We start from the raw sequence: 14,929 nt of genomic DNA on the forward strand, positions 1-14,929 counted from the left end.
GGTCTTGACAGCCCCGGTTGCAGTCTGCTCCTGCTGCTGCTGTTGTTGTTGCTTATGTTGTTCTCGGAATTTTTTTACGTCTTCCCGCATTCGCTTGTTGGTCTCTTGCCATGTGGGGCATTTGCGGTCCGTTCCCAGGTGGCCCTTCTTTCTGCACCCTTGGCAGTAGGGTGTGGAGTCGGGGCATCCGGGTCCCTGGGCAGGATCCGTAGAGGCTAAATGTTGAGTTCCGCAGATGGGGCACACGGCAGCATTTGGGCAGATGTCCGGTTTGTGTCCCAATCGGTGGCAGTTACCGCACGTCACCGCTTTCGGCTTGAACGGGAAGACCCGCATATATCTATTGCCGTACAAAACGGACCTCGGCGTCTTTTCTCCATCAAATGTGAGCATTGCCGTGTTAGACTTTCCCAGTCTACGAGCAGCGACCACCTGGATCTTCTCAGATTCCAATTCAAGGTTCAAGACGTTGTCTTGGGTTGAGTAAATGTCGTAGATGACCCCTTTGCAATAGGCGGTTCCGTACGTTCTAAAGACTTGTACAGAAACTGCTTGTCCGCCAATGTCGACCTCGGTTATCTTCTCGAGGGTTTCGGCCAGCTGTTTCGAGACCGTGCGGACTGAAATAGGGTTGGCCTTGTCTAGTAGATGCATTGTGAATGCTGTTGAAACGCTCGAGAGGTGCGTTTTCAGTCTTGGTAGTAGTGGCCTTATCGAGACTTGGGATCGTGTTAGGCGGATCTTGTACTCGAATTGCCAACGCCGGGAGGGCTTGGCCTTCTCATTATTTTGTTGTGTAAGGTCCTCGCGAGCCCGTTTCCTTTTCTTCCTGCTCGTGACGGTGGTGAAGCCGTCCTCTTCTTCCGTTTGTTCTGTAGTAGGTGGCGCGGCGGCCGCAGGCTTTGGTGCCGGTAGTGTCTTAGCAGGCACTGAGCTGTCGCCCTGGCTCCCTGCTGGTTGTGGCTTCCTGCCAGATATAGGTGCAGCGCCGGCTGGCGCTGACAGAATTGTTGTTGTGCTGCTTTTCAAGGCTTTCTTAGAAGTCGCAGACTTGTTCTTCTTCTTCCCCTTGGTAGTTGGCACGATTTCGTGAGATTCTCCAATGACACTTTTGAAAATATCGATAAGGCTCTCTTTCGATATGCTCGAAAGGAGAGCCCTTAAGACTAGCTCGACAGATTGGGCTGTGCTTGGGACTGTGGAGGGCTCACCAAATTGGAAGACTGTTGAGCACCCCATCGTCGATTTGTTTAGTATCGAGGCTGGAGCAGGTCCTGCTCCCGTCGTGGTAGTGGCGGGACCGGCGTTACTCGCATTCCTCGTGTCCATGGCCTCTGGTTGACCGTGGCTGGTCGATGCGTTGCTCGAAGTCCTGGCCGCATCTTCCGGTTTTACCGAGGGACAATCCCCCGAAGATCCAAAAGGGGGGCCCGAACTTGGCAGCTCGGGGCTGGGCTTAGCGCCGAGCATTTTCGAAAAAGTCGAGAGCTTGAGAAAACACGTCCGATCACATCGGTGGCTTCTTCTTTCTCTCCTAGTGGGTGCAGTTTGTTAATTTTGTTTGTTCGTTGGTTACTTCGACTTCGCTCGTGTGTGTTAAAAAAAAAAAAAAGAAAGAAAAAGGAAGGTGTAACGGGAGCGTGCTCCGCCAGTGAACCAAGCTCGTGCCGGGCAAGCTCGTGCCCGGGCAGATCACGGAGGCGCCATAATAAAAGGCTAGCCCTAGTTGACCTCCCACTGTGCGAACCTTCTTCTCGCGCTGATACAGCAATTACGCTATTTTTGGAGCGCAGATGTTAGGCGCCCGTTTCCGTGTTTCGTGGCGTCGGCGTGACCGCGCTAAATTTAACGGGAAAATTGGCGTCACGTGACCTCAACACCAATTCGGTTCCCCGCTACTTAATCAAAAGCTGATTTGTCGACCCTATAATGTCATTCGATCGAAATTACATTAATTTTGCCATGTGGCCGGGGTATAATGCAAGAATTCAGTGACTGCACGCGATAACATCGCTTACATGATCGTAAGTGACACTTGTCTAGCCGTGTCCGCGTTGACTATGTCCACCTGATTTTTAACCGTGATCTGTTTCGCTGTGTCCAATCACTGCGTGTCTCGCCATTTTGTCGAAGTATTTCTGTGTAAAATATGCATTCCTGCAGCAATAATTGCGTGACTCAATGCTTTCTCTTATACGCCTACCTCGTACCATTTCATAACGATTATTTAGCGGCGTAATATTTTGCGCGTGTAACAAAATATTTTCTAGACCCGTTGCTATGTGCAGCTTTCATTTTAGCTAATAAGACTGGTGCATGTGACTAAAAAAATTGGGTTGTGTGTGTGTTTATACAGCCTAGAACTTGGTCTGCCTCACAGGGGCTAAAAGCGCGTTACGACGGTGGATCCACGCGCGTGGCCTTCGCTTCGCCGCGCGCCCCCGATGGCCTTCCTTCGCGACGTCACGAGAAGAGCGCTACGCCCTTCTCTTCTGGGGGGTGTCGGGCACATCTTCCCCTCCGTACCCTCCCTTCTTCCTCGCCAACAGCTGCGCTCTTATTTCGCACAACAAATTTGCAAACGTATTTTATTTTGTTTATATATTTTTTTGTTCGTTTAGTCAGAGACTCTTTTTCATTTTGTAGAAGTAGCGCGCCCCGCTGTTCTCCGCAGGGGCCGGTTAGGCAACGCGCTGCGGCCGCCCGCACGCCACCCTCTCGCTTTTGCCGGCACGCGGGCCGCAGCGCCAGGAACAGGCCTTCTCTGTGGGGTGGCGCTCCTTGGAACTATGACGCGCCGCAGCCATTGGGAATTTATTGCTCGTTTCGCTCAGCCGAAATATAGGTGCCGTTTTTCGCGGTTACAGACAACGCCGGCTGCGCTCCATGGGACTCCGCGGATAAGGCTTTTGCATCAGGGGAGTACAAAAACGAAATTACAGCGCTTATTTTTTTTTTTTAATCTTTAATGTGTTGCATGTTGCAGCATAGCCTCAAAAATACCAGTCTTTCGTTGAAAGGCACAAGAAAACTAAATTTAAAGCTAATTAAGCGATCTTTTAATGTGCACCTGGTGGATGCATGCGGAGCCTTTTTGGGAGGAAATCTAGCAACGTTGGGGAGCTATACAACAGATTAGGAGGTATGGAAATAGATGAGGAGGGCAAAAAAAGTCTGGGGAGCGACCACAAGAGAATCAAGACCAAATTTGACACAGTAAAATCAGAACTGCACAATCAAAAACCAGAGGGTAGATTAAATAACTTAAATGATAAACAATTACAGGAGGTATCTAAGCGGATCGAGAACAGAGTATTCAAACAGCCGGAAAGAGTAGGGACAGATATAGTGTTTTCAAAAGAGAGTTAGAGAAATATCGAATCAAACAACGAGGAAGAAAACTAAAACGCAAGCTAAAAGGCTGGTGAGATAACGAGTTTAAAAAAGGCCGGTTCAGACACTTGCGTTTGAGTGCGTTTGACTGCATTGCGTCGAGAACCGAAAACGAGTCACCGGCGCATGCGTGCTTCGTATGAAGCGTGGAACCCAGTTCAAGGAATCATCTTGGCACACGATATAAGCAGCAGGGATGTCCTGGTTTCTCGCAGCCGCAACGCATTCAAACGCAATCAAACGCAACTGTCCGAGACGCCAAAAAGTGGCAGCAAGAGAACACAGATGGGCAAAGAAAAAGGGAACCACACCAGCTGAAGTAGCATCAAAATGGGAGGATTTTCAGGAAACAAAGCGGGACGCATTAGCATAAATACGCGCCAAATTGGGAAGGCAGGGGTTCAGTGGATGATACGCCAGAGAATTGGGATGCGGTAAAAAGGTTCTGGGAACACATCAGTGCACAGAAGAAAAAAAAAGACCGAGGGGTTCCAGCAGACACTAACCACACAGGGAGGGACAAAGGTAGAGGGGGAAGAAGCAAGAGAATACATTAAACATGCAATCGAAGTAGCATTTTCGGAGTTAGAACCAGATCAGACCATAGGGAATGGTAGCGTCTACACAGCACAAGAGGAGGATCATGGTAGAAAATTACCACAGGGCAAATGGGAAAAAGCAGAAGGAAAGGTTCCGGCTGGAACTGTGGCAGCTTTGCGCCTGCTTCACGAGTAGTAATTTTGGCGCGTCCCTGAGTTTCCCACGAGCTTCAAGTCGTTCACAAAGAGTTGATTTAGTGGTTTTCAATGACCCCCAGTAAGTTTCTAATTGGAACAATATGCCTATTTTCACTAATTAAAAAGTTAATTAACGAATGTTAACTAATTAGCCGACTTATTGCAAAGATTAGCCATCTACATAATGTCCCCCTGGTCGTATAACTCATCTGCACAAACCGCTCAAGTCTAACTTTCACGTCGCTTTTTAAAACAAATTGTGAAAATAAAAAAAACTGCCTATATATATACCACGTAGAAAGCCAGATTCAGCACTTTTAAGGTGAGCTGTATCCTAGGACTGACGCAGGTTTCCGGGGGGCGAGATCAGCGTCTGCTACAACGCGGTAGACCGACACGTGGAAGCCGGGAAAGGCGACAAGGTGGCCATCATCCACGACAGCCCTGTGACGCAGACGGTCACCAAGATCACTTACACGCAACTCAAGGAACAGGTATGGTTGGCAAAGAGCGAACGCTATGCAACGGCTCCCTGAAGCCATTCAGCGCGACGGGCGTGGCAGCTCTCCACAGGAGACGTGCACTCTGACGACACGTTGACAAGTGCCTCGCTGCGACGCTCCGATTGGCTTGTTGGGGTCGTAGCTCTTGCAGCTTGCAAAGTTATCCATAATTACGAACCAGCGCACGGGCCGACAGTCATTAAAAAATCCCAACACTCATAATCTGTATTTAGTCAAACTTTCCCTTCGTTGACCCCTTGTCTCATTTTTTCTTTCTCTTGGTTGTTGGGCTGCCATCCTATTCCTTGGGGTCAAAGAAGAGGTTTGACTAAACACAGGTTATGAGTTGATAGTTCAGTTCTGTATTCCTTTTGAGTGTTTAGAATTTTGAGTGACTGTCAACCTGTGCGCTGGTTCGTAATTATATGCCTTAACCACTTGCCCCATCTGCAGTATTAAAAGTTATGCTACTCGGCTGTGACGTCACGCCACTGGGGCGGTGCTGCTGTGGGCACGGCGAACGCGCAGAGGCTTCACGTCACGGGATCCTTGTTTCGGGGCAAACACAAGCCAAGGAAAACATCGCCGAAAAAAACACAAGGACCAAAACAAGAAGGACAAGACAAGGAACTTTGCCTTATCCCTCTTGCCTTAATCCTTGTGTTTTTTAGTTTCTTGATCTGTTTCTTTTAGCTTTAAACCAACTGGCCCAGGGACACAAACAGGGCATTTATGCTCGCCAAAGTTTTTATTTGTACATGACATACGAGAGCCCATCTAAATTTGTTTTCTCTCCTCGCAAAAACCGCCGATCGAGAACTGGCCGGTTTGAGTCGCGCTCACTCTCTTCTCCTTGGTCACGTGCCTTTTTCTGTGGTTTAGACAAAAACCACCAAGTATAATCAAAAGTATTATACTTCGATTACACACTCAATATTAAACATAGAAAAAAAATATGAGACCCATTTTTTGTGGCTTCTAAAAAACAGCAAATACGTTGATTAAAAAAAAAAAGTTGCACAGCTACGTGATTTCTCTGTCCTCCTCTATATTTCTTCTTCCTCCCCAGTCCAGTTTCAGTTTCGATCAGTAGCGCTTTTTGACATTATTAAAAATATGCGTGACGCTGTAGCAAAACATAGATTGGTTAGTCTTCCGACACCATTATAAATCGCCAGCAAAAAAATAAAAAATAAATCTATTTATATTTATATATACTTTGGGAGGTGTCAGTGCCCTTTTAGTTCTTCCTGACCACAGGAAAAGTAGGATCCGTGCGCTTTTTTTCCTAACTTGCGTATGGAACAATATGTGGTCAATTAGTTGTTCTTTCAAAAGAAACAGAAATTGATACGTTAAAAAATATTTTCAAATTTTATTTTTTGAAAATGCAATGTACACGCGGAAGGCGTATAATGGCCGAAACTTCTGCAGATATATGTCAAATTAAACGGTAGATAAAAATAATCTAAATATAGAAAATGTGCCCCACACCCACGGCTGTTACTTTTGAAGGTTAATGTACTCTAATTGACATTGTCTATTTTCGGTTCATCAGAAAGTTAGCCTCCGTAACACAACGTTTTTAACGAAGGAATGCTTATATTGGTGAAACAGAGATAGTACACCTCACATCCCCAGCAGCGTGCCTTCTTTGTGTTCTACCTTGGTTTAGTCATAGCCTTGATTGCAGTTTCCTCATATTTAGCATTTTTGTGCGCCTTGCTGGGAACACAAAACTTGCACGCCGGCTCGGCACGGCATTGGAATTTATAGTGGTGCTTACCGACTACCATCTATTAAGCGACACCTATAACATCTTTAAAGGTGTCCCCAGAGCTCTTGAGGTCTAAACAAATATGCCACAATGCAGTTGAGTTATGTAAATAACGCCATTTTTTGTTACAAAGACTGATTCTCCCAGTTAGCCATGTGAGACAACTGCAACCACCTTTCCCAGGACTATTTTGACAGACCACTAGCTCGTGATAAAGAACAAACCACGTTGGAACCGAAACTAGAGCTCTTCGGCTTCCCACGAGATTGTGGAACATAATTCTCCGCACCAAACTTATTTCTTGATGGCACTTGAAAACCATCGATCACCGGTGATCGATGGCTGTTCGACAACGACCGGCTAATACAAGACCGGTTTCTAAGCCTCTTGCGATGGCTTAGGACTGGCTGCGCAGTAATGCAGCCGGTCGTAAGTAGTCAAGTGTTTTGTCTCAGTCGGTCGTAGTAAAGCGCAAGTGTGTGAATGGACCTTTATGGACGCGGTCAGGAAAGAGTTAAAGCACATTACCCGTGTCTTCCAAGACCAATTCGACCGATCTGTTCCTCTTTCCATATCTCAACAGGTGTCAAAGGTTGCCAGCGTCCTCTCGAAATGGGGCATCAAGAAGGGCGATCGCGTCATCATCTACATGCCCATGATACCGGAGTCGGTGTACGGAATGTTGGCATGCGCACGCATCGGAGCCGTGCACTCGCTCGTTTTCGGGGGCTTCGCAGCCAAGGAGCTCGCGGTTCGGATAAACCACGCTCAGGTAACTCGAATGGTCGTAATCTGGAATCCTCCTATCCATTTCACCTTAGACGGATGGACTGCAACGGACACTACGAACCATCAGAGCAAATCCGTGGCCCCGAGGGTGTCCCATGTTCTTCGGGTTGGGCGGAGCGGCACGGGGAGCGCGAAGTCATGCGACTTGCTCCGAGCTACGAATTGGTTCCGGTAGGTTGTAGCGTGCGTCGCAGTACATTGTAGGGCGAAACGGGGTATACAGAAGCCCGAGTGGCGATCAACTATTTCTTAAGAGGCTCCTCTCTTGATTTCTTTTGGGGTTCTGCGAGTTGGATTCCTATCTGCTTGTCGCTGCACTGGAACAGACACTGGATGTTTTTGCTCTCCTACGACCAGGCGGAGGCTTGCCTGTCCGTCAACTTTGGCATCGAGGCTAAAAAACTGGTACCCTACAAAGCCATCCTAGACGAGGCAATCAGCCTGTCCGAATACAAGCCGAAGAAGTGCCTCATCTTCCTCAGAGGAGAAAACGACAGGGTCAGGTTGATTGGTGATACTACAGCAATGCATGGCATCGACTACTTTCGCTCCTTTTTCCAGGACGTTCCAATGACTGCCGGCAGAGACGAGATATGGCAGGATGTTGTCCGCGGCGCGCATCCGGTAGACTGTGTCCCCATCGAGGCCATGGAGCCTCTATATCTGCTGTATACTTCCGGTACCACAGGACTGCCCAAGGTAGATGCTAAGGTTTGCACTGATGAAATTATATCGTAGAAAAACACAAGGTCACCTATGCTGATGGAATAGAATAGCAATCCGGAGTGTGTATCTTTGGGACTTTTAGAGTTTGAGAGGGGGGGGGGGGGGTGCTTATAGTGGTTCCAATCGAACAGCACTGCGTCATTCATAACCTTCAGAGGGCGAGGGTAAACCATGGCGTGCCAGCTCTCTTTGAAGCCTTGAAGATAGGGATGACATAGCCCTTTTTGATTGGCACCAGTATTTGCACACCCCGACTCTATCGAGCCAATAACTGTTTATTGGGAGAGACCATGATCGACACATCCAGTGATCATTTCCTTATGGCAAATACAAACAAAATTACCTCTCGTAATGAACGTTCCGAAATCCTCAACGTGGCACACAGTGCTTTCAGTGCTCGGAGAAGTTGTCTTTCAGCTAAATGCCTGCCGTTTCAATGCTTCTATTCAAGTTCTTTCCACCATACCCAAAAACAACTTTCTGTGGCATTCGAGAGATGAAAAACGCACATGCACAGCTTTGATCGGCGTGTTTCGGATTACCTTTTGTGTACCATGTCCTCCTCCTCCTCTCTCTCTCTCTCTCCCTCCCTCCTCCCCCCCCCCCCCCCCCGCCCAGACTGTATAGCAACTTAGTAACCTATTTGGACTTGGCATGTCAACTGTTTAACAGGTGCCCTTTGACATCACACTCCAACAGGCAGTCGTACGGCCCGCAGGAGGACACGCGGTCAACCTTCTCTGGACACTCGAGAATGTGTATGGCGTCAGAGACAATGACATTTGGTGGACAGCTTCAGACCTGGCTTGGGCTGTTGGCCATTCTTGCATATGCTACGCCCCTCTTCTCAAAGGTGTCACAACCGTGTTGTACGAGGTTAGTTGCCTTGCGAGCAGTTTCAGCCCAAAGACATCTCAACCGTTTTCTTACCTGTTTTAAGGGCAAACCCGTGGGCACGCCAGATGCCAGCAGCTTTTTCAGAGTGATCAAACAGCACGGTGTGTGCGGCATGTTCTCGGCACCCACAGCAATGAGAGTCATTCGGAAAGAAGTGAGTGTAAAAGGCAACAAAATTATTTTTCAAAGCCGAACAAGCACGGACTGTCCAAATTCTGGTAGCAGCAGGGTTTACGGGTTACGTGTCGGTCAAATATTGTTTACCTGCGTGCCTGACTATTGCATTTTGCAATGCCCACAGCCGACGAAGCTATACCATATTACTCTAATGAAGATTAGCCAAAACAGCGCTTAAATAGGAATTACACTTTACTCGGGGACAGCGTTTAAGTAGGAATTGCACTTTACTCGGGGACAAGGACAGCTAAGATTGGAGAGCTCGAGGAACTCACGAAGGTAGTCCAGGGAACCCCCGAGTTCCTAAGAACTCGGTTCGAGAACCTACGAGATAATGCCACGCCGCCGTGTTCGGGGCTCCTTTTTCGCAGGATCCCGAGGGATGCTTTGCAAAAAAGTTCCCGATGAAGCAGTAAGGCAATATTCATTTATACATTACAAGTGTAAGGGTCGGAGCTGAGCCGCCTGTCCGCGTAGGCTGCGTCAAGTATTCTTGGGTGGAGAACGATGTGATCAAGGCACAAGGAGCTGGACGGCGAAGACATTTGGCGTTCCCGTCTTGGTCGACTGGGGGCAAACAGGTAAGCACACATAAAAGTAAACTGCAGGCTTCAGCCGACAAACTTAAAAGGGTGGTGCAACGATTTTCAGACTTCGGCCAATTAACTGCGAAAATTTATATGCCTCACCTATAGAACGAAAAACAGAAAGCCGTATTTTTTTGCGAGCACTAGTTTTTATTTAAATAAAATGAAACAAATTGAAGGTCAAAGTGCCTCTCAAATCTCCATGTCGACTTTAGAGTGACATACTCTGGGGGTTCACGTGGTTTCCCCTTCGGTCCTTTCTTCAGAGACCCCAGCCGCTTCCTCAGCGATTGTCGACTTTTAAAGGATTAGCATCATCGAAGGTTGCGGCGAGCGATCAACACAAAGGGCGGTTCGCCCCGGGGCTGACGGCGAGCGTAGCAGCGGAGGGGGACAGGTTTTGTTCACTTCCGCGTATCATCCAGTGACGCTGTCTTTTTGGTTCCCGTAACCGCCACAGGCAAATAATTTGTTTTTCGCTTTGCGATTACGCAGCAGAATAGCAGTTTTTCGGGGAAAGGTGACGCGTTTTTGGTCACTTGGGCTTGCATAAACAATATAAAAGATGCAAACTGCCAATTCTTTCAACATTAAAATAGTTGCACTGCCCCTTTAAAGTGTGTGAACGTGCCTTAACCATTTCAAATGCCGCTCGCCATTTATCGTCAAAAACATTTTCCCACTAAAATTGTTAAAATGACTCAATGTTCAACATATCCCCCTCCCCCCCCCCCCTCCAAAAAAATTACCCCCCCCCCCCCCCCCCAAAAAAAAAAAAAAAACCCGAGGGTTTTAGATGTACACATTTGTGTACATAGCATATGAAATGGTTAGGCGTTGCTTACTTTTTCAGAAATGGGTTCACCAGCGACAGCCACGTGCGTCGGTTTGGGGAACTCAATGGATGTACCCGAGGAAGCAACGGGAGTCCCAGTACCAGGGTGGGATGGTAATGTGGCTGCCGGTATTGCTGCTTGAGTACCCGTCTGATATTGCAACGTTTCAGTTAGGGTGCTGCTAGACGACGGCTTGGAAGCAGCTCCAAACCAGCTCGGTACCGTGGCCGTCCGGTGAGAACTCTACTTAAAGCGTCCTATTCACCAGTCGGTGGCGGTGACTCTAAGCTATCTTGCAAAGTGGGCACAGTCACACGAAATCGGCGTCTTCCAGATTGCCGCTGCCCCCAGGAGCCTTCTCGACACTCTTCCGGGCAGACGACGCTTTTGTTGTCAAGTACTTCGAGAAATTTCCGGTAGCCTCTAGCTGCAATTTTAAGAAAGGGCAGCAGATAACCCACTTCCTCCATGTTTCCTACGATAGGGCTACTACGACACAATGGACATCGGTATTCGGCACAAGAATGGGTACATCAGCATCCTCTCCAGAAGCGACGATGTCATAAACGTGGCGGGGCACCGCCTTTCGACCTTCCAGATAGAAGAGGTGAATAACTGGCAGTGGCCACTAGAGGGAGGGGGCGCAACGTACCATCCAATTCAAATGCGTCGATTTTCGCTCTTTCATTCAGACCATCATGAAGCATCCGGACGTCGCAGATTGCGCGGTCGTGGGGGTTCCGGACGAAATTAAGGGAGAGGTTCCGCTTGCTCTCTTTGTACTGAAGAATGGTAGGTACTGTACATTGTCATGTGTGTATGGTAGGGAAACCTCAGGCTTGTGCAGCACTTTTGGGACACATCATATAGATGCACATGCATTTTTGGACTTCTGCAGATAATTCAATAAAGTAACCCAGGTCACAAAAGATTGCAAATGAGCTATACTTGTTTTCACCTCAAGGACTGTAGTAAAAGAATCCTAACGGAGCGTTACTGAATTTCACTTTTATGTAAAGATACAATGATCCCTCGTTATAACGAAGTCAACGGGACAGCAAAAAAAATTTGATATAAGCAATAATTCGATAAAAGCGATGGAGCCAAAAAAAAAAAAACAGTGCAGGCAGCCTCGAAGGTGGACGGAAACATTACGCTGTAGGCTGGTACGAACTCCATTACCAGACAAAGAGCCAGTAAGTTGTGAGAAAGACAACGAGGGGACACAAGAGATCGAGCACAGAAGGGGGGCTTCGGACAGCATGGTGGACAGTTTTTAACCTCGCCGATCTAAGCGACTTTCGGTAAACACTCCCAATCTCCTTTGCGACACACGTGTGGTTGTAATACGACGCAGGCGAGTGCGTCGGGGCCTCCCGAAGGATGATATCCTCCGGACTCCATCGCTCCCTTGACCCGATTTCGACAGGAGTCTGGCGGCGTCGGCCGCCGGCGCCGTGAGTAGCGTTGCAACGTTGACACTGCTCCTGCGGCTTCATGACGTCAGCCGCATAGCCTCCACAAGCCAAGCTCCCTTGACACCTCGCATCTTTCTCATTTTCCTTCTCACTTATCATGCCAACGTGACCACATCACGTGACCGTAGCTAGCCTTCGTCTAGCGTTCAATGTGATAAAACTTAGCGGACGGAGCGGGCGCAAGCCTGCAAGGAATCCTACGAGCAACCATCCACCTCACACGTGACATATCACGTGCACCAATTGCCAGAGAGATCTACGGTCACGTTGGCCACAGCATCGTTTAAACTTTTTTATGACTAGGCTTCACCAATATTGCAACGCGCCCCCTGCTTCCTGTCCGTGCCTCCGCGTCGGCGCATCGGAAGCGGCGCTCTGCCTTCCGTCACCTGTTCACTTCTTTTTCCCTGTTTGCCGTTTGCCTCGGTGTAGAAGGGGGAAAGAATGGAAGGGTCTACGTGCGCCTCCGTGTAGGCCACCGTGGTTCAGGCTTGCGTGCTTTCGGCACCGCGGCCTTCGAATAAGCGTAGTCGGCCGCCAATAATTAAAATAATCCGGTTAAAAATGCAAGCATTTCGGTAGGGACAACGCTTTGATAAAAACAATAATTCGAAAAAAGTGATTTCGGTATAACGAGCGATTACTGTATATGCAGGAGCATTTTAAATTAGACGTATGTTATCTTATCAAGACGTTTACGCGTTCAGAATGCCAAAAGCATTCCTTCTTCCACCGACAACCGAACCTTCTATGAACTGCTTCGCACGGCGTATGAACAATGCGCAAAACTTCCTTTTTTCTTGAGGATAAAACAAATATAATTTTAAATTTGAGGAATGCTACAAAGAAAAAAACACCTTATTAGTACTCTTTTTGTTTTATTCCTATATTAGGTTGCCGAGGTACGGGCTCAAGACTGAGAAAAGTAACATCAGAACTTGTATCTTAAAATAAGAATCACGCAACTGGACAAGTAAAAATAGAGAAATAACGTCAGCAGAGGAAATCGTGTGATTCAACATTTTTCTTCCCCAGAGATTTGAGATTCAAGCACAGCTCAAACATTCCATTCCATTTCACAACATTCAATACAACGCTCGGCTATGTACATGGCGGTCCAGTACGCTAAACAGACAACTATGCAACGAAAAACTAACGTTAGCTCGCAACTACTGAACCTTTTCACAAGTCTGTCCTTCTGGCAACACCTTGTGGAATGCCTTACGGTACTCTGCGCAAACTCGCACGTACACTACGCGAGTGAATAGGGAGTTGTAGTAGATGGTTTTTCTCCTCTGCTACGGTATCCCCAAAGAAAACGTCGCAGTTGCGCATGTGCGCCGCCAGCCTTGTCTGCATAGTTCAAGGACTTGTGGCGGATTACGGTGCGCTATCCGGGAGCCTAGCGGACTGCGGAAACGGTCTACTACAATTCCCTAATGTTGCAACGTCCAAATTGCAAAGCCAGCGCTCGATCCCGTAACCCCGGTGGCGCTTCTGGCCTCCTGCAGAGTCGGTCATCTCTCACTCTCTTCAGATGTAAGCAGATCCTTGGATGAGATCAGAGGGCAGATCTCCGAACTGGTTCGCATAGACGTGGGACCGGTGGCGGCCTTCAGACTGGCCACTTGTGTGCCAGCTCTGCCAAAGACCCACTCGGGAAAGATTCCCCGGAAGACCATTGCCGACCTCGCCAGGGGAAAACCAGTCAAGGCAAGCCGTAACAACACGCTGCAACTGTGCAAGTGTCGTATTAGTTACTTTAGTGTCAGCCCTAGGGTTGTTCGGAAGCTCTGGCTGATGAAAGTACTCCATTCTTCTTGTCACCCAAGTGATATCGTCAACCTTTATTTCAGATTCCTGTGACCATCGAGGATCCCTCTGTCTACAAGGCCATTATGGCCTCGCTGAAAAACCTGGGCTATGCTCTCGATGCACCGAACCCAGTGTAGGGACTCCCTAAAGAGCCTTCAGTTCCCCACACCAACTTCACCCAAGAGCCACCCGATACTTCAATCACTCAAACTTGCACATTTTCCCCAAGGTTGCTGTACTCCTTTATGGTAAAAAAAAAAAAAAAAAAGAAAAGGAAAATCATGCGAGAAGAAAAGAACTTGCTGCAACACTGGTTCTACTGTCCTAAATTTGCAGCTCTGCCTTGGAAATAGAAGACCTTTTAAAGGGACCATAAAGGCAATTTAACTTTTTTAAAAAAAGAAGGTGTTTTCGGAAGCATTAAGGTCCTGGCATGCCACACAATTTTTTCTAGAACGTTGTGACTCTTATTTTTGCACTTGCTAATATATTTGTGAAACCGAAACAAACATTCAGATTTCTTCCCTTTTTCGCCTCTGGAAAGAGAAGTGACGTCAGGGAGCACTGTCGGCATCGGTAGGATTTAGTGCACACTCAGTGTGGTTCCCGTGGTTCGCTCTAGTGCACGGCGGTCTGTGAAGAAAACCTGGAAGAAATGGACGACAACGCCGCGCTCGCAAACGAGTTTGAGCTCCCGTTCAGCGACCTCACGCCGACTGAACGGGAGATGCTGCTAAGGACGCAGAACTCTGGAATGGCGCTTTACGAGGGCGCCCCAGACCTACCACCATCTCCTCAATCGCTGCCTCCCAGAGCGACTCCCCGCCCCACTTTTACCCGGACTCCGGCTGACGTGAAGGTGCTACTCAGTCTTCTGGTTGGAAATGCATTGAACAAATCCTGACACCGCTGTCCATACCTCTACGCAAAACAACGGCGCGCAACCAAATGCTGCGCATTGCTGCATCGGTCGGCAGTTTATGCAAACTAACATCGCCCGATGGACCGCACATCTTTAGCCGACCTTTCACGCAACCTACTACTGCACATAAACGCGGCATGATTGGTGAGACACCAGTTCGCAAAGCGAACACGAGACGACGCATGAAACCAAAACCAAAAGTCCGCCGCCCCTGGCGCTCATACCTTTTTCTTTGTCCATGGTTGCTCGATGCTTGTTACGCGCCCGAGGTAGCAGAGCAGGATGCGTTCAA

The 14,929-nt window shown here is 48.2% G+C and overlaps 1 protein-coding gene across 1 annotated transcript; it reads left to right on the plus strand.

Annotated features, from left to right (window-relative positions):
• Positions 1-1,355: 1,355 nt before the first annotated feature.
• Positions 1,356-13,936, plus strand: LOC120850120 (acyl-CoA synthetase short-chain family member 3, mitochondrial). Its single transcript, XM_042286491.1, has 16 exons — positions 1,356-1,369; positions 4,480-4,624; positions 6,994-7,182; positions 7,557-7,697; positions 7,761-7,898; positions 8,625-8,801; positions 8,866-8,976; positions 9,371-9,411; positions 9,477-9,580; positions 10,440-10,535; positions 10,593-10,656; positions 10,757-10,838; positions 10,907-11,029; positions 11,115-11,214; positions 13,438-13,613; positions 13,757-13,936. The coding sequence occupies exons 1-16, from the start codon at positions 1,356-1,358 to the stop codon at positions 13,850-13,852; spliced, it is 1,797 nt and encodes a 598-aa protein (XP_042142425.1). The 3' UTR covers positions 13,853-13,936.
• The last annotated feature ends 993 nt before the right edge of the window (positions 13,937-14,929 follow it).

Source organism: Ixodes scapularis, unplaced genomic scaffold (genome assembly GCF_016920785.2).
Source record: "Ixodes scapularis isolate PalLabHiFi unplaced genomic scaffold, ASM1692078v2 PGA_scaffold7__128_contigs__length_106722199, whole genome shotgun sequence".
Classification (NCBI taxonomy): Eukaryota; Metazoa; Arthropoda; class Arachnida; order Ixodida; family Ixodidae; genus Ixodes; species Ixodes scapularis.